General features: G+C 40.3%; 1 protein-coding gene across 4 annotated transcripts in view; it reads left to right on the forward strand.

The window, feature by feature from the left end:
- LOC107697998 (protein bassoon-like) overlaps positions 1–19553 on the forward strand; it is a 39535-nt gene that overhangs the window by 14874 nt on the left and 5108 nt on the right. For 2 of the 4 annotated variants that reach the window (XM_016498901.1, XM_016498904.1), the window contains exons 3-6: positions 7212–7670; positions 8057–14728; positions 15383–17744; positions 18249–19012. In XM_016498901.1, the coding sequence (XP_016354387.1) occupies positions 7212–7670; positions 8057–14728; positions 15383–17744; positions 18249–19012 (10257 nt within the window). The remainder of the gene's footprint in view (positions 1–7211; positions 7671–8056; positions 14729–15382; positions 17745–18248; positions 19013–19553) is intronic. The other 2 variants (XM_016498903.1, XM_016498905.1) reach the window with 2 other exon arrangements.

A 19553-nucleotide genomic window follows, 5' to 3' on the forward strand; every position in this document is an offset into this window, starting at 1 on the left:
GCAGCATTAGTAAACTGTGTAAATATAAAGAAATGCCAAATCACATGCAGGTTTTTTTCAGACCGGAGACCATAATTGTGTAATAATTTATTTTATTATGATATGAAACGTCCAATTTTTCTTTCAATAATGTTTTTTAAAGTTTTGCAAGAATTTCGTGATATTAAACTTTTTATTAGTTGTCATAGCAAGTGATTTTAAAAGTAGGATGGCTCACTTTTTATAAGATGACTGAAATTTTTACTTGAATTCGTAGTTTATTCTTACATTTGGAAACCTAATTGTTTTATAATTACTATTATTATTATTATTTCTGTTGTTTCTAGAAGTAGTAATTTTGATAATAGTCAATTGAAAAAATATAACAACACACACAGTTTGTCCACAGAATAATTACACATTATTAATTTGTGATTTATAAACGTCACATCTGTAAGAGAGGCACACGCACGTGTTTTTGTGCGCATGTTCGTTTTCTCTGAAGCGCACTTACGCACTTTTGAGAAATGATCTTAGAACAAATTTAGGACGGTTTATATGCAACATTTTATAAATGAGGCCCCAGGTGTTTCGGGTCTCGGGAGACTAGCGTAAATTGACAGACAGCGCCATCTGCTGTTTTTGGAAAAGAAAGTTGATCAATTGCATTTGTGAGAAAATCTGCCTGCACGCATTTGAGAAAAAAATAAAGCCAAGCTTACTCATAAAAAGGCAAATGAGTCTCACAGTTGTAACACACAATACATATATTTGTCCATACCTCTGCATTTTCTCTCAAATAGAGTTTTGTATTTGCAAATGCGTTTGTTTGAAGTCGAGTTTTTCTTTGCAAAGCAAACTGTTTATTTGCAAAACGCTGGATTTGTTTGATGAATATTGGCACAAAATTCGCTCCATATGTTTTGTGTTCACAGAGAGAGATTAGCAGCTTTACAAGCTGCTAATGATAATGCATGTGTCATGTTCTTGTGTTATGATGTGAGCGAGCTCGGCTATAATCAGTTTGTCTAGATGACCTATCATGTGTCCATATGAGCAAGTGAAAGGATGTGGATATCAGACCTAACAGTATGTGCATGTGTGTGCAATGCTGGATTTAGGCATCTAGGCAGCTGCCCAGGGTGGCATTCAGAATACTAATTTGTGCAGTCAGGTTTACCCATCATTTACGCCCATTTACACGTCATGTGATTTCACCATGTGGGTCACCTAACTTTGTCAGAGTGGGCACCCCGATTCTAGTTCATGAACTAGACTGGCCACTGCTCTGTGAAGCCAGAGGTAGGGGGATTGGGGGAACAAAAATTACATTACATATTATACATATTAACATACAGTATACAATTATTTTATTATTAAATTATTATTATTAAGCATCTTTTTAAAATGTTTAAAATGTAGTAGATTGTGACATTCTGGCATTCATATTTATTTCTCTTCATTGGTTGGTATTCCCTACTTTTGTAAGTACCTAATAATAATAAATAAATGTAGTTCCTAAATGTAATGTCTGGATACATTTTAGCAACACTGTATTTGTAACACTTTGTAACAAGTAATTGTTAAACTGGTTGTATTGGCTGAATCTCTTTGCAGTGATTTTTAGTAACACTTTACTTAAAGCCTTTACATATAATGCATTATAAAGGTATTTATAATGTGTGCTATAATGCATTATATCTTTTTTATAAATAATTATAACCAAAGTTAAAATGCATTGCAATATTAAGTTTGTTTGTCGTGTGTTTTAATGCATTATACTTTTTAAAGGTGTAGCAATGAATGAGATAAGTGTTATAATGTATTAAAACTGTGGTTACAAATATTCATGAGATCATACAATGCATTATAAGGTGCATTACAGGGCATAATTCATGCATTAAATCTACTTTTATAAAGCATTATTTATAAAGGCTTTAAGTAAATGTTACCTACACTCTTAAAAATAAAGGTTCTTTATTGGCATCAATGGTTCCACAAAGAACCTTTACCATCCATGGAACCTTTCCATTCCACAAAAGGTTTTTTTATTATAGTGGAAAAGGTTCCTCAGCTTGTTAAAATATTCTTTACAGTAAGAAGAAATGGTTGTTTTAAGAACTGTTCACACTAAAGCTTCTTAACCCAATATGTAAACCTCCTTTTGGAGTGCAAAATGTTTTTGTTTTTTTTGCAGCAATGCTATAGAAGAATCATTTTGGGTTCTCCAAAGACCCTTTCAGTGAACTTTCTTAAAAGAAACATTTTTGCTTAATCTAAAGCACATTTTTCTACTATAAAGAACCTTTTGTGAAATGGAAAGGTTCCATTGATGTTAATGGTTCTTCATGGAACCATCAATGCCAATAAAAAATAACTTTATTTTTCCATTGCACAAAATTGTTCTTTTTAGAGAGCTAAAACGGTTACATATATTTGTCCATACCTCTGCATTTTCTCTCAAATAGAGTTTTGTATTTGCAAATGCGTTTGTTTGAAGTCGAGTTTTTCTTTGCAAAGCAAACTGTTTATTTGCAAAACGCTGGATTTGTTTGATGAATATTGGCACAAAATTCGCTCCATATGTTTTGTGTTCACAGAGAGAGATTAGCAGCTTTACAAGCTGCTAATGATAATGCATGTGTCATGTTCTTGTGTTATGATGTGAGCGAGCTCGGCTATAATCAGTTTGTCTAGATGACCTATCATGTGTCCATATGAGCAAGTGAAAGGATGTGGATATCAGACCTAACAGTATGTGCATGTGTGTGCAATGCTGGATTTAGGCATCTAGGCAGCTGCCCAGGGTGGCATTCAGAATACTAATTTGTGCAGTCAGGTTTACCCATCATTTACGCCCATTTACACGTCATGTGATTTCACCATGTGGGTCACCTAACTTTGTCAGAGTGGGCACCCCGATTCTAGTTCATGAACTAGACTGGCCACTGCTCTGTGAAGCCAGAGGTAGGGGGATTGGGGGAACAAAAATTACATTACATATTAATAAACAGTTCATACAGTATACAATTATTTTATTATTAAATTATGATTATTAAGCATCTTTTTAAAATGTATCACATACAGTAGATTGTGACATTCTGGCATTCATATTTATTTCTCTTCATTGGTTGGTATTCCCTACTTTTGTAAGTACCTAATAATAATAAATAAATGTAGTTCCTAAATGTAATGTCTGGATACATTTTAGCAACACTGTATTTGTAACACTTTGTAACAAGTAATTGTTAAACTGGTTGTATTGGCTGAATCTCTTTGCAGTGATTTTTAGTAACACTTTACTTAAAGCCTTTACATATAATGCATTATAAAGGTATTTATAATGTGTGCTATAATGCATTATATCTTTTTTATAAATAATTATAACCAAAGTTAAAATGCATTGCAATATTAAGTTTGTTTGTCGTGTGTTTTAATGCATTATACTTTTTAAAGGTGTAGCAATGAATGAGATAAGTGTTATAATGTATTAAAACTGTGGTTACAAATATTCATGAGATCATACAATGCATTATAAGGTGCATTACAGGGCATAATTCATGCATTAAATCTACTTTTATAAAGCATTATTTATAAAGGCTTTAAGTAAATGTTACCTACACTCTTAAAAATAAAGGTTCTTTATTGGCATCAATGGTTCCACAAAGAACCTTTACCATCCATGGAACCTTTCCATTCCACAAAAGGTTCTTTACAGTGGAAAAAGGTTCTTTAGATTATTAAAATGTTCTTCACACTAAGAAAAAATGGTTCTTTTAAGAACTGTTCACTGAAAGGTTCTTTGGGGAACCAAAACGGGTTTTTCTATGGCATCGCTGTGAAAACCCCTTTTGGAACCTTTAAGAGTGTAATTTTTTCACACCTTCTCAGCATGTCTTATAATGTGTGCCATGCTTGTAAGAGATCGCTTGGCAGAAAGAGGAATGCTTCTTGCGGACTGGCAGCTGGCCTGCTCAAAAGACATTGAAACTGAATCTGCAGATGCACTCTGTCTGTCTTACTTTGCATGACGCATGTGTTATTGGGTAAAAGGAGTGATCCAGGTTTCTTTGTATTTTGTTATCTTTTCTTGAATTCTTGGAAACATATACCTCTCTCACTGTAAGATCTGTACCTCATGTAGACCTCAATGTGGAGGATGTGCTTGTAATTGGTAAACCGGTTTCTTTTGATAATGATGTGCCAGCTTCATGAATGAACAAGCCTGTTGTAATCATTATGAACAAAAACATTTGGCCAGTCAACTGATTTGAGAATAGGTTTGGAAGAGTAATATTGGACATGAAAAGTGCATTATTGTTAAATGGAATAAAGAAGAATTTAAAATATATTTTTAGGAACATAAATGGAAACCTTTTAAATCTTGAACTGTATGACAAAGAATAAACGAACCTTTAAAAAACAGTTACTAGCACACATGCTGAAACAACTGAGTTTACAGACAATAATGATACGAGCTAAATGAGCAAAAATAGATGCCCTGAACAATGGAGGAAATGTGTCAGGCATTATGTCTGTGAGATTCACTCAATTTCAACTGAGACTGAGGAACTTTTGCTTTCAACAGTGACAGAGGAGCAGCTAGAAGAGGGATTGATCCTTAGTTCTATGACTCCAGAGTTTGGCATAAACTGACCCTAACAAAAAAAAGAGAGAAAGGTTTCTGTTAGTCCTGTTTTGATGAAGAGAGCTCTTGTCGACGCATTTACATTGACATTCTGAATGTTTATAGTAACATTTGATAAACTGGTCTTAAATTATTGATGTTGATTTATCTACTTGAAAGTGTCAACCCTGAGATGATTATTATTTATAAGGTAAATGTCTGCAGTTTCACACTCGCTTGCTTGGAGTCTCTCCAGTGAAGTATCAATCATACCTGAAGCCAGACACATCAAAAGAAGGTCAAATCTGCTCTGATCAATTCAATGGTTTTCCCACAACAAGTTATCTGTAAAACCTCGGCAGCATGGCATAAGCCAACTGTGGAAATTCCCATCATACATTTTAAATTTACTGCAGGTGCATAGTAAATCAGTGCCGGTGTCCTGACATTTTATCCCACCCATCAGATCGTCCTACCAGAACTGATTGCACTGTATTTTATATATATAATCATTTTCTATCTTTAACTGTTTTAAATTCATTTTAAATCAATTTTTAAATCATTTAAAAAGTTTTTAAATTCCTTGTTTTATTGTTGTTTTTTTAATGATTATTTTACTTCCTTTTATGTAAAGCCCTTTGAATTACGATTGTGTATGAAATGTGCTATATAAATAAACTTGACTTGCCTTGCCTTACCAGGGCTTACTGGGCATGCACACATCAATATTGCATTCTTTTTCTCAAGCTGAACAACAATATTTAATGTATTTGTATTACTGTAAGGGGTAGGTGTAGACGTTAATAAAACAATCTAATAGGTAGAAAAAATTATTTATTCTTTGTTTCTGGCCGTAGCTGTATCTCTTCTAGCCACAACCGCGAATAACACATAATTACTGTATTTGCATTACTGTTTAGGGTTGTGGTAGGTGTAGTCGTTAATAAACCATAATTTGACAGGTAGCATTTTTTGTTGTCGCATTGTACTACATTCTGTTTTAATGGGAGGTAGCAAAATCTGACAGGGTAGCACAAATCGACACCGGTCCTGGCCTTTTGGGAGCCCTAAGCTTAACTTTGTGTTGGGGCCCCCATATATACTGTAACATGCAAAATCATCCCTTTACTCCATGCTTAGATCTGTTGTGAGCAGAAAAAATGCACATATGAACATCATTTTGATGTTTTATGCGTTCTAAATGCATTAGTGCCTTGAGAGAAAGAGTGCCAGTAAATGTTAAGTATCAGGGCCATACAAGATGCAGTGTTAGACACATACTGAACCCTAGGCCTATGTCGCTCGATAGTTTGACTGTATTTGCATAGCAGCTTCATTCATCTGAACCACAGGAATATATTAAACAAAATAAAATCCCCCACAATACAAAGACATGCAAGGAGACTGTAAATTGACCACACTTGTGAGTAAGTTTATGAGTGTGTGTCATCCCTTGTTTCCCTTCCTATGGCCCGAGATTCTGAGATATGCTCCAGAATCCATGCAACCCTACACAGTACAAGCGGTTTGAAAAATGGATTTCATATATTTTAGCCAAATTTGCTTTACTTTCCATGTTGTGAGTAACCACTTAACCTTGTTGACAGAGATATCACAAACATTTCTGAAAAACATGTTCTGATAATTAAACTATCCCTGTACAATTTTGTTCATTTACACTGCCAGAGAATTCCTACATGCTGTGCTTTCATTCACACACATCCTAGACATTCTTAAATGCTAAATGACATTGCAGTGAACTCATTAAGAAGGTACACTGAATCTGGCTCGGTTCACACAAATTTGATGGCAATTGCTGAATCAAAGCCAGTTTCTTTTTTTTTCTTTTTCTTTTTCTTTTTCTAAATGTGTGTTTTGTTAAATTATAAGATAAGTCCTAATTTGAATAGAAAAGAGATACATTAATTTAGAAAATAATGACTTAATTTAAATATGTAAGGATATGCAACTTCTTAGTGAATATTTTCTTACTGTATATTTCTTCTCTATAGTTGCATGAAATGAAAATTCACCTGATTTTGTTAGTGTATGTTATAGACCTTGTGAACGATTCATCCATACAGTATATAGTCCATATATAGTGTTTAATCAGAATAGCTCAATCTTTCTGTGTAATGTCTTGTCTCTAATGCTGTATGCCAGACTTCTCCAGTCATTTAGTTTGCTTAAAGCCTGCTTTGACTGCAAACTTGCATTTATTTTTGAGTGCATCTCAACATGTCTCACTAAGTCCCCATGTTTTTCTTTTTCTTTCTTTCTTTCTTTCTTTCTTTCTTTCTTTCTTTCTTTTTTTTTTTGATAATCTGTTACACTCGGATGTACAATACAGAACACAATATGGAAGAAACTGTTATCAAAAAACATTCACTTAATAATTTATTCATTCATGTATTCACTCAATATGTTGTTAGCAACATTATTCTTAGTTTTTTTAATTACTTTTTTATATTTGTTACTTTGTGTGTGTGTGTGTGTGTGTGTGTGTGTATGTGTATGTATATATATATATATATATATACATGCACACACATTCCAGTTTCATGATTTCTAAGTATTGAACTTGAACTTCCCTGTTATTTTGCAGAAGAAAGAATGGCTCTGTCTGAACTGTCAGACTCAGAGACTGATGTCTGGTGGACTTGACCCTCTTCCAGTTCTACCTTCATCACCCAGCCGTCAACCAGCGGGTTCACCTCGGCATCAACAACTTTCCAGCAAGCAGCAGCAAGGGCTTCAGACAATGTCATCACAGCAGAAACCTCCTGTTTCTCAACAGAGTGGTTTCTCTGCTCCCATAGCCAGACCATCAAGCGATATAAAAACTTTTACACAGCCTGCTACAGCTACAAAACCTCCTGTGTCTACCACTGCTGCATTTGCTGGTAAAGAAGAGAGGAAGGAAACTGCACCCAAACGAGATAAAGAGCCTGACCCTGGCGATAGAGACAATAAACCAACTCAAAAGAGAGGAACAACAGAGTCAATACAGACGCCTTCTAAAGATGAAAAGAAAGAATTACAGAGTATTACCAAATACTATGAGGTAAGCCATCGGGTCATAGTAATTTACCCATCATCTTTGCAAATTATAAATTTACGTAAATAAGGAGTGTAAGAAATGTTTTTGAAAATGTGTTAATCTTAAACATTTTAAAAATTAAAATAGCTTTCACAAAGAGGCCAAAGTGAACATGCATATCTTTTCAATGCTTGTTGCATTGTATTATCAGATTTTCAATGAACCAGGCAAATGTTTTTTTTAATTAATAAAGAGAGGGCTCAGTGCACTAATTGATGGAGTATCACTCATCCCAAGGCAGGTGTAGTTTTTAAAATCTAGTAAGCTGTTTGTGCTTGATTTTATGGTGTGAACTGTCTAAGTGTATTTGTATTTGTAAATTTGTATTTATGTGTTTTTTGGTCTCCTAGGAAACCAGCAAGGCAAACAGCAATCATGACCTATCACGAAGTCCACAGAGTTTGAGTGATACTGGCTATTCCTCGGATGGAATCTCCAGTTCACATAGTGAAATTACTGGCCTTATCCAGGAGGAAGAGCTAAAAATGAGCGAGAGAGGTCTGACTGGACACCATACACCACCAAGCCCATCTGAGCTGATTAAGCTGGAGAGCTCCATGCGACCTCTTCTAGAGTCTAAATTTTCATCTGAAGGGGAAAGAGCACAGGACAAGAAGCGTGGAAAACAGCAAGATGGTGACATCAGGAAACATCAGTCTCGCTCAATATCAATTAGTCCAGAGGAATATGACTCAGATGAGGACTTTGAAGGCATTATGGAAGAGGAGGAAGATCCCGCTGAGGAAGAGCTTAGAGCAATTGTTGCTTTAGGGGATAACAGTAGCCATAAAAAAAGAAATTTAGAACCTGAAGAGATTACTGATGAGGAGTTTATGAGAAGGCAAATTATGGAGATGAGTGCTGATGAGGAGAATGAGGATGAGGATGAAGAAGAGGAAATGGAAGAAGAGGATGATGATGAGGATGAAGGCTATGGCTACAAAAAGCTAAAAAAGACTCAAAAGAACATCAGTGACTCAGGAAAAGAAAAGCGCCGTCTAACTTATCACTCTAGTAGCTTTGAGGAGGATAGTAAAACAACTAGTGATGTATACAAAGGATCTGCTGAAGAGGACCTCATGGCCTCGCAAGGAGGCTTACGCAGATTTAAGACCATAGAATTGAACAACACTAACAGTTATAGTCGAGACATGGAGTTAAACAATGACAATGACCTGAGTCTCGACCGAGAGCCTGAGCTGGAGATGGAAAGCCTCACTGGTTCTCCAGAAGAACAGTCAAGAGGGGAATATTCCTCCACCCTCCCACCAACCACCTCTAGCTATACCTCAGGGATATCCCCTACTTCCATATCATCCATGGAAGATGACAGTGACAGTAGTCCTAGTCGGAGGCAGCAGCTGGAGGAGGCAAAGCAGCAGAGGAAGGCTAGACATCGCTCCCATGGCCCTCTCCTTCCTACCATTGAGGATTCCTCAGAAGAAGATGAATTGAGGGAAGAAGAAGAACTTCTAAGGGAGCAGGAAAAGATGAGAGAAGAGGAGCAGCAGAGAATACGAAGCACTGTCCGGAAAACGAAACGTGACAAAGAAGAGCTAAGAGCACAAAGGCGCAGAGAACGATCCAAGACTCCCCCAAGCAATCTATCCCCCATTGAGGATGCTTCGCCAACAGAGGAGCTAAGACAGGCAGCCGAGATGGAGGAACTCCACCGGTCCTCTTGCTCAGAATACTCTCCTTCAGCTGACTCAGATGCTGAGGGCTATGAAATTTCATCAAAGCTGTACAAATCTGGTAGTGAGTATAACCTACCAACCTATATGTCACTTTATTCTCCTACTGAAAAACCACAAACTACATCATCTACAGCTGCTATAACAACTTCCTCTAGTGGCAAACAATTAAAAAGTGCAGAAGAAGTATATGAAGAAATGATGAGGAAAGCAGAGATGTTGCAGAAACAACAAAAGCAGCAGACACAGCAGCAATCAGGCTCAGGTGTGATTTTACAACAGTACAGCACAACCACCTATCAAGAGTCAGACATTAGAAATAGACAAGATATTGAGGATGAATATGATTATCCTGATCAAGATGATCTCCACTATGAGAATGAGGAGACAGTTGATATCAATGAAGAGATCCGCCAGACCTCACAAAACATTTCAAAACAGCTTGATGACCAAATGGAGATGGATGTGTCCTATTCAGAAAAGCAGTTACTAGATACAGGCTCAGCCTTTGCTAAGTTACTGGAACAAAGCAACGCTTTACTGACTCCTGGCACAAGTCCCACCCAGCTCTCAGCACCAGTATCATTTGCTGAAACTGGGACAGGAGGACGGATACCTGATGTCAGAGTAACCCAACATTTTTCAAAAGATGGGTCCAAAGATAGACTTCAAAATCAAACTGGTAAAAATGGTATTACACCAACAGTTGCTGCCACAACTATAGCTGCTTATGGAGTGTATGCCAGGGATACTGTCACTGTCTCTCATACTAGTGCCAGTCAAACAGTGTCCACCACACAACCCAACTTATATGATCGGCAAACTACCACAACCACCGCTGGTGTTTCAAATGTGTCTCATAAAATAGCTGCAATCACTCAAGCTTACAACCAAAGAGAAAGTGCTGCAAGGAAAATGGCAATCAGCAAAGGAGTCCAAATGAGGGATAATTCAACATCATCAGAAACTATAATTGAATCTGGCCCAAGTTCAGTTAGGTGTTATACTTACCATGAAAGGAGTCCACCTCTTTCTCCCACTTCATCTCCTCTTCATAGTCCAACAAGATCTCTGTCTAGGAGAACAGCTGACCTTTCAACTCAAACGTTTAGCCCTTCAATGTTAGCTTCTTCAGGGAATGCTTCTCACACCACTTTGGTTATGGCACAGGGTACTCAGACTTCACATGGGGCTGTTTCACCCAGCCTTTTCAGACAGCAGTCTTCTCAAGATACCTATTTTATTGTTAGAACAGAGGAGCTTGAGCCCACTAGTCCACCAAAGCCAGTTACAGTTAACACAGCAACATCTCCTTTGTCTTCACCAACAAGATTTAGCCGCCAATCAACATTTGATGCCTACTCACCTCCTGTCAGCCCTCCTGATACTCCACCACATCAATTATCACCCCAACATGGTTTCTACAAAAACTATGGAGCTGAAAAAATTAATGTCGGAACTAGCATGGTCACCACTGCTAGCATGTATACACGTGGATCACTGTCAATGGAAAACATATCACTTTGTCGGATTTCGACAGTTCCTGGTACTTCAAGAATTGAGCAAGGACAAAGGTTACAGAGTGGAAGTGTAGTAGATCTACGAACTGGAATAAAGCCAACACCAATTATTATGACTGACCAAGGAATGGACTTGACTTCCTTAGCCACAGAATCTCGAAAATATTCTGGGTCTGTTGAAGGAAGCCACATTCGTCAATCCACAACTATTCAGCCCTTAATAATGAACCTGAATACGCAGGAGCAGTTGCATGTTGTGACATCAACAGCAACAACTGTCAGTGTTACTGTAGCTGCATCTATGTTCATGTCCCAGCCTAAGCACCCTGTGCTGTATTGTGATCCTCTTGAAAACAGATTTGATTTGGGCAAAGATATGGGAACAGTAGTTTGCCTGGCACCAAATAAGCCACCACCAGTTGATCCATCCATACCAAAGATCGATGCCAAGCTGGAAGACCTGAGTATCCAGCAGCAGCAGTTACTTAAACAGCAGCAGAAGCTTCAAGATCAACAACAACTTCTTGAGCAGCAGCTTCAACAACATCATCAGCTTCAACAACAACAAGCTGCCTCTTTTGCAAAGTTGAACTTGTCTAGCCAACTACCTCTATTCAAAAAGGATATGCTTGTCACTCAAAAAAGCACTGCCACAGAGGTCAATGTCATCTCGCCGGGTATGACATCTGTGGTTTATAGTGTTGGAGGTCCACTTGAGTTAAGTGGAAAGCAAGCAGAGACAAGTATCATTAATCTAACAAACGTCAAGCCTCAAGGGATGATGGTCCAGATAGATGGCACTGCACAAGGAGCCACTATAACACAACTAATCAAATCAGAGGAAGGCCAGGATGCAATTAATTTAACAGGGCAAATAAAATCAGAAAATCAAGTAACTTGTTGTGATATGGTATATAACTTGCCATTTGGCGGCAGCTGTGTGGGTGGTCCATTCTCCCAGAAACCAGTCACAGATGAGACTTCTAAGCCATCATCAAGAGCACCTTCCTCACTACCACAGCTCTATCAACAACATGGTTTACGGCAAGATGGGCAGACATACCAAGATTACACAATTAAATCATACACATTGCCTCTCCCTGGACGACTACAACCATCAATGTCTGAAACAAACCTTGCAGAGGCAGGGTTGTCATCATATTCAGCGAAGCTTGATCCCCAATTTCATGCCTCTGGGGAATTATTCACAGACACAGTAAAGGATGGCTATGATGGAGGGTACCTTGGAATCGGGCTTCAGTATGGCTCCTACACAGATCTTCGTCAGGGTGATGTTGCAGATCTTCCAATTAGAAGGTACAGCTCCCTGACCAACATCAGCTCAGATTATGGATATTTCTCAGGTGATTTTGCAGAATCTAATCTTGCCCAATACAGTGCTACAACTGCCAGAGAGATAAGTCGCATGTGTGCAGCCCTTAACTCCATAGATAGATATAGTAGTAACCCTGACATACTACAGCTGGGCACCGGAAGAAGTAATGGTCCACCTAGTAGAATTAGTCTGCCCCAAAGTCACAGACCTGGTTTCAAGTACAGTCCAGATGGAAAGCCTCTTTCCCACAGTCAAGCGCTAACTGATCTAATCAATGCAAGACAAGCCAGTCTTCGAGCTATGTATCCATCAGCTATTAGATCAGCTGACGGCATGATCTATTCAACTATAAACACACCAATTGCATCAACAGTTCCAATAACTACCCAACCTGCACCTGTGCTAGGGCCTTTATTAAGTGGGGTATATAGACCTTATCCTACACCAAATATGACACCAATACCCCTGGCAAGCCTAACTAGACTGCCATTAGATCCAAGGACTGGGCAGGCACCTTTCCAATGTTCTACACCTAATCATCTCCCTGTTACAACATCTACAAAAGTGTCTGAGTCTCCAGCTATCACAACAGTCCAAGATGCCCCATTGTACCTTGGTAAGTCTCCAGTAAGCCTAACAGTAGCTGGAACAGTAACACAACCAATTCAGCCTTCTTCTGTACCTGCTGGTCCTATCACATCAGCACCTATTTCAACACCAATGGCCATGGCAATGAGCCAACCTGATATCCAGTTGCAACCAATAAATCTATCTCAGCCCCACCTTCAGGCCAAGTCCACTGCCCAGCCTCCTATACAACATCAATTACCAATGCAGGGTCATCCTATTGCTTCCAAAACTCAGCCACCCCCATCATCTCAAGGAGGTAGAACCACTGCTGCTGCTATCAGAAGTATTGCTCCAAACCAAGAAAAAGGAACAGAGGAAAGACTGCATCAACAGCAGGAACAGCTTTTGCAGCTTGAGAGAGAAAGAGTGGAACTGGAAAAATTGCGACAGCTAAGGCTTCAGGAGGAGCTTGAGCGGGAGCGTGCAGAACTGCAGAGGAATAGAGAAAAAGAGCAGATGCTAGTGCAGCGAGAAATTCAGGAATTGCAGACTATAAAGCATCAAGTTTTGCAGCAACAACAAGCTGAGAGAGAAAGCCAGTTGGTCCTACAGAGAGAGCAATTAGCTCAACAAAAACAGCAGCTTGAGCAGATACAATCTTTGCAACAACAGTTACAGCAGCAGCTTGAAGAACAAAAGAGACAAAAGACTGTCACACCTATTGCTGCAGCCAATGCAAATCCTCAAATCCTCAGTGATCAATCTGGCAGAATATTTCAGCCACAGGAATTGGCCTCTGATATGTTGTATAGTGATGTTCAGGTTTATTTAAGACCACTACCAAATTCTACATCAGAGATATGCTTGAGAAATAGTGAAAATCAGACAGAAATCAGGTCCATGCGTAAACAAAGATCAATGCCTCGACTGCAAGATGGAAATGATGGAGAAGTGGCAATGTTTTCCTTGCCCCAAAGGCTTGTAGACTGCAGTGTGCAAACTGATGATGAAGATGGAGAAGAGAGGTACCTGGTATCAAGAAGACGACGGACTAGGCGCAGTGTGGACTGCAGTGTTCAGACAGATGATGATGAAGACAAGGCAGAGTGGGAGCATCCAGTTAGACGTAGACGTTCCCGTTACACAAGACATTCTGCTGAATCTGGTCTAGACCATAAATCTGAAGCACCTCCTTTTACTACTTCAGCTGCTAAGACAGCATCTTCCAGCATTGCCATCCAGACAATTCAAGACTGTTCTTGCCAAACGGAGACAGAGCAGCTGGTTAGAGTATCTCCAAGCATACATGTCACCATGCCAGACCCCAGCAAGGTTGAAATTGTTCACTATATTTCTGGTCCTGAGAGAACACAGAAGGGTCAAAGCTTAGCTTGCCAAACTGACCCTGAGACACAGTCTCAAAGCATAGTTATTCCACAGATTAGCATTGCTACCACTGTCAGTCCCACCAGTGTCCAGTTAGTTGGTTCTGCAGATCCACTTTCTCCAGGTCAACAGAGTGCTGTGAAGTTTGGGAGGCAGAGACCTGATCCTTTGGAGTTTGGCTACCAGCAGCATCACCTGCATAATGAGTCTTTGTCCAGCTTGATCCGGCAACAACCTAAATCTCCACAGGTGCTGTATTCTCCTGTTTCTCCTCTTTCTTCTCCACAACGCATCATAGAAACATCATTCTCTTCTAGTGAGAGGCTGAATAAAGCACGTGTCAACCCGCAGCAGAAGTCCTGTATTGCTGAGCCATCACAGAGACATCAGGCCCTTCCCCGCCCAATGAAGAATATTCAGAGATCTATGTCAGACCCTAAGCCTCTCAGCCCAACTACAGATGAAAATACCAAGGCTAGGATTTCACTTTATCAACAGCAAGTCCTTCAGAGTCAGGTATGGGTAATTCAGTATCTCTTTGATTTTAAACTTGCACTGGCTTACTACAAAGGACAATATGAACTTGTTAGAAAAGTATGACTTGGATTAGAACAGTATGACTCAGGTGGTGTTGTTTCCATAGTTTATATATTGCATATACAGACAGTTTAATTATTTCTTGACTATAAGGTGGCAATGTGATATGAAGTATTCTGTCTGTGTTTGCAAGCCTGAGATGCTAAGAAATGGCCAGTTTTTATATCCCTTGGACTTTTTTCTTGTAAATTTTCTAGTAAAATTGGTGTTGTTGATTGTTTTGATGCTGTACAGTATTTAGAAAGTACATTCTAATGTTTTCACATGTCTTGTGATGAATAAATTACTTTTTGTCTGCTTGTGTCACAGACGGTTTCCTCTTGTTTTGAGAGAAATTGTATTGACTTGTCGTATATATGGCCATCAAGGCAAGATAATATACTTGGTCAGAATCACATCGATTTAGATAAGAATCTTTATAGATGCATGCCCTTACAGTTTTCTATAACAATAAACCAGTAGTCTGAGCAATGCTAGTAGTTATGTGTGAAACTCTAATATATAACATTGTGTTGTCCTCTGTATTTCATGGTCCTGGCTCTTTCACTCTTCCTGGACCCTGTGTCATTGCAGCTGGCAGCCCTGCAGCAGAGCTCCCTCCTAAGGAAGGTGAAGAGGACCTTGCCCAGCCCCCCACCAGAGGAGACTCATCTGCCTATGGTCACCCCTAACCTATCCCACATGCTTGTGCCCTCTCTGCCCTCTCTGAAAGGGGGTTCTCGTTTAGCTGCAAAGGCTAGTCTACTTAAGGACTTGACCCATGAGCTGAAGGCTGTTGAACAGGAATCTACAAAGCTACGTAAGCAGCAGGCTGAGTTGGAGGAGGAAGAAAAGGAAATTGATGCCAAGCTTAGATACCTGGAGTTGGGCATCACACAGCGAAAAGAAACATTGGCAAAGGAAAGAGACAGGAGGGAGCTAGCATACCTGCGCTGCATGGGTGATTCGCGAGACTATATGTCAGACTCTGAACTCAACAATCTTCGCCTGACAGCTGGGGCCACATCCTTTGACAGCAATGGGCTAATGACAAGACCTAGCATGGCACCACTCAGCCAGTTTACCTGTGAGCTAAATACTGCTGCCCAGTTTCCCCCCACATCATCTTTTGTGTCGTACCAGTACCCCCAAAGTCTCCAAACGGCACCTACCCCACAGGCCTCTACACTGCAGAGCACAGGTTTCAACCAACCTCCCTATCCATCAGTAACCCAAGCTCAAGCTCTCCCCCAACCCACCCCCTTGCAGACTTATCCAACCCTATCTTATCAGGTCCAAGGGCCATTTCCTTCCCAAGTCTTCCCACAGAACCAGCCTCCATATCCAGCAGACACTTCAGTGCCACCTCCAGCACAGCCAAGCCAACCAGGGTTTCAGCCTACCCTACCACCTACTGGTCCAGTCCCTTATCCAACCCACAGTACACCATACCCAAGCCAGGCACCCCCCTATCCGGTCAGTCAAGCGAGCACTTATCAGCCACAGACAGACACTCTCACTTTTCACCAAAAGCCACGACAGACATCGCTTGCTGACCTTGAACACAATATGCCCGTAAATTATGAGGTTATAAGCAATCCTACAGTTGTAGTAACAACCACTGCCCAAGATATCACTTACAGCCAGTCTGGTTTGGGTCCATCTTATGGCCAATACAGTACAACTATGGCAAGCACTTATGGCCCCTACTCCTCATCTGTATCAAATACATATGGTGGGTCTTTAACAACCTCTACAGCCTCGGGTTATGGGCCATACACAACAAACTCATCCAGTAGTTATGGGCAGTACACAACAACTATTGCAAATACTTATGGATATACAGTAACTACAGCTAGTTCCTATGGGCAATATAATACCATTGTTACAAATACATATGGGCAGACAACACTATCTGACCATACACACTCAATGGAGAGCCCCTCTATGTACACCAGTGAAGGCCTATACGGATCATCCAGCCTCGAGCAGAATGTCCCAAGGAACTATGTCATGATTGATGACATATGTGAACTCACCAAGGAAGGCATGGGCACTAGTTCAGACTCACATCGCAATGAGGGTCATGGACTATATGGGAGTGACGGACTTCACACTCGAGGGGGGAGCACCTTTGGCAGACCAGAGGATGAACGTGATGCAGATCTGTACGACCAGCATCATGGCAGGGGTAAGAGCACCTGCAACTACCAAGCACAAGGGGCACATACGCATGGCCGGGTAGTGGGAAGTAGTAGCATGGGTGGGGGATCATCATATTACTATGATGACTGCAGTCACTCAATACCTACATGGGCAGCCCAGAGGCACTCCTCAAAGAACCAGTGCCCTTCAGCTGTCATGTCCTCCAGGAGGAGCAAACATCGTAAACAAGGCATTGAGCAGAAGATATCCAAGTTTTCCCCAATTGAGGAGGCTCATGATGTGGAGGCTGATCTGGCCTCTTACACCATGAGCACCTCTACAACCAGTGGTTATGACTCAGGTTCCCATTACCATAAACTTCAGGATGGCATCTATGGGCTACGGAGTACTTACAGTCCACAACGGGGCTACTATAATGATGAACATCTCTATGGCTACGGCAGGTCCCGTTCAGCTGGTTATGGAATGGACAAAATCTCTCCCTGCGAGAGGGCCTACAGAAGCAGGTCATATGAACGGGACCATATAGACCGGTCATACCGCAGCAACTATGGCCACAGTGTGTGCCCTGCTTTGCATTCTCAATATTCAGAAAAGGAGAACTCCCACCTCATGACGAAGCTCATGGGTGTTGGGAGGGCTTTCGGCTATCCATCAAATTCATATGGTTCCAGTCACTCTCTACCTGATGTGCAGGACCATATTCGAGACCTGACCCGGACCATTGTCTACAAACCAGATGATATGTATATAATTGACGATATGCATTGTGCTGTTTCTGACAGCGAAGGTAATTGGGAGCTGAATGCCAGCGTTACTGCCCACTTTAAACATCCCCCACCCACCCAGAGAAAGAGAGTGAATAGCTGAAGTAAAGAAATGAAAACCAAGTGCATGCCCATGTTTTGTCTTCAGGCAATATGCAGCTTTCAATAAATCTGACTCTCAACGTTGTGCTCAGTTCCAAAAACTGCATGAGTTGTTGTGTGGTCTCTTTATTTTTTTACCCACTCTTGTTTTGTTTTGTTTTTTTTCCCCCCCAAGGAGCTTCATTTGTGTGTACTGAGTGTATGATATTGAATAGTTTTGACTTCCAAACCTTTAATGAAAAAAAATAAAAAATCTTATTTGAGGTCATTTTTATATGCTAAATATTGAGTTTGAATGCATTGCATGTTTTTTCTTTAAGTTTGTCTATTTTTGTTCTTCTTTTTCTTTTGCATGGTCTCAGTGTGCAATCCTCTTTCGCCATCAGACATGGAGATTGATTGTGATCTGCTTTTGGTTTCCAAAGCATACCATCTTGGTCAAGAGGAGACAGACTGGTTTGAGAAGCCTCGTGATGTTCGTGGTTCCCGTCACTATGGCAGCAGTGGTCATTCTGGGAGGCGAGGCCATGTCAAGCACACATACCATGATTATGATGAGCCACCAGAAGATCTTTGGCCACAAGATGATTATGGTCACACCCGCCAGATTTCCTCTAGAGAGCACCGCCATCACAGCAGTGGAAGTTCCGGTAGGCACTCCTCACGCCACTCAGATGAGCCTCGTTCCTCTCGGTCATCACGTTCCTCAAAGGATCCATCTATGCGACATGACTCGCGCTCCTTGTCATCTTCAGGGAGGAGGGGAGAATCTCGTTCTCAGGGCTACCACTCATCAGATTATTCCCGTGACACCTCAGGCCACCACCATAGCTCCCGTTCTGGAAAACAATCCTCCCACCATCAAGGGTCCTCCAGCAGGAAGCAACAGGACCACCCCTCATCATCCAGACAGCCAGGATCTCTTGGGCCTGGACAGAAGGGCCCAAGTGGACCTTCAAGCTCAAGCAGGCAAGCTGTCTCTCAGCCACCTGTTGATGGGCAGCAAGGTCAGCGAACACAGCTTCAGCAGCAGGCACAGATATCAGCTGCCAGGCCAGGCTCTCAGACATCTGCCACAGGCACAACACAACCACAGTTAGTACAAGCCCAGCAACTGCAAGCTAAACCAGGCCAGACTGGTCCAAGTTCTCGACAACCCACCTCAGCAGCACAGACTTCCCCAGCTGTAGTAAGTAAATATTTTAAGATGTAAAGTGATTTAATTGAAAAGCCAAATTTTTTTAAAAAGTGGATTCTCCTATTCTAGATGTTCCTGAGCATGAACATTGTGGTTGAGATTTATTAAAGCTTGCAGGAAAGTGTCACAGACTTTTAAAGTATTTAATATTTAATCTTGTGTAAAATATTTAAAAATTTGATCTGTTTCATACATACCCTTCAATTTAAATATTTAAACCTTTTCTCTGCATTTCTTAAGCCTATAGTTAGTCAGGTTGAGCCATTTTGGTAAGTAATGTAACTTTTCAGAGCTTCAGGGTCCATTAGGAGCCAGTGTAAAGCAGTCTGAAGACTCGGATTACTGTGGCCAGGTTCTTTCCATCCATTTGTGCACCTGGTTTATTACAGGTCTTGCAAGGCAACATTGTATTGATGCTCCTCAAATATTCTGGTTCGTTTTTATGAAATATAATATTTCTGCAATTAATGCCATTAAAATGTTTTGTAGATAATTTCCGTTTTAGCTGAGAAATTTAACATTAAAATTTGAA

Source organism: Sinocyclocheilus anshuiensis, unplaced genomic scaffold (genome assembly GCF_001515605.1).
Source record: "Sinocyclocheilus anshuiensis isolate Anshui unplaced genomic scaffold, SAMN03320099.WGS_v1.1 scaffold1950, whole genome shotgun sequence".
In the NCBI taxonomy this organism is placed as follows: Eukaryota; Metazoa; Chordata; class Actinopteri; order Cypriniformes; family Cyprinidae; genus Sinocyclocheilus; species Sinocyclocheilus anshuiensis.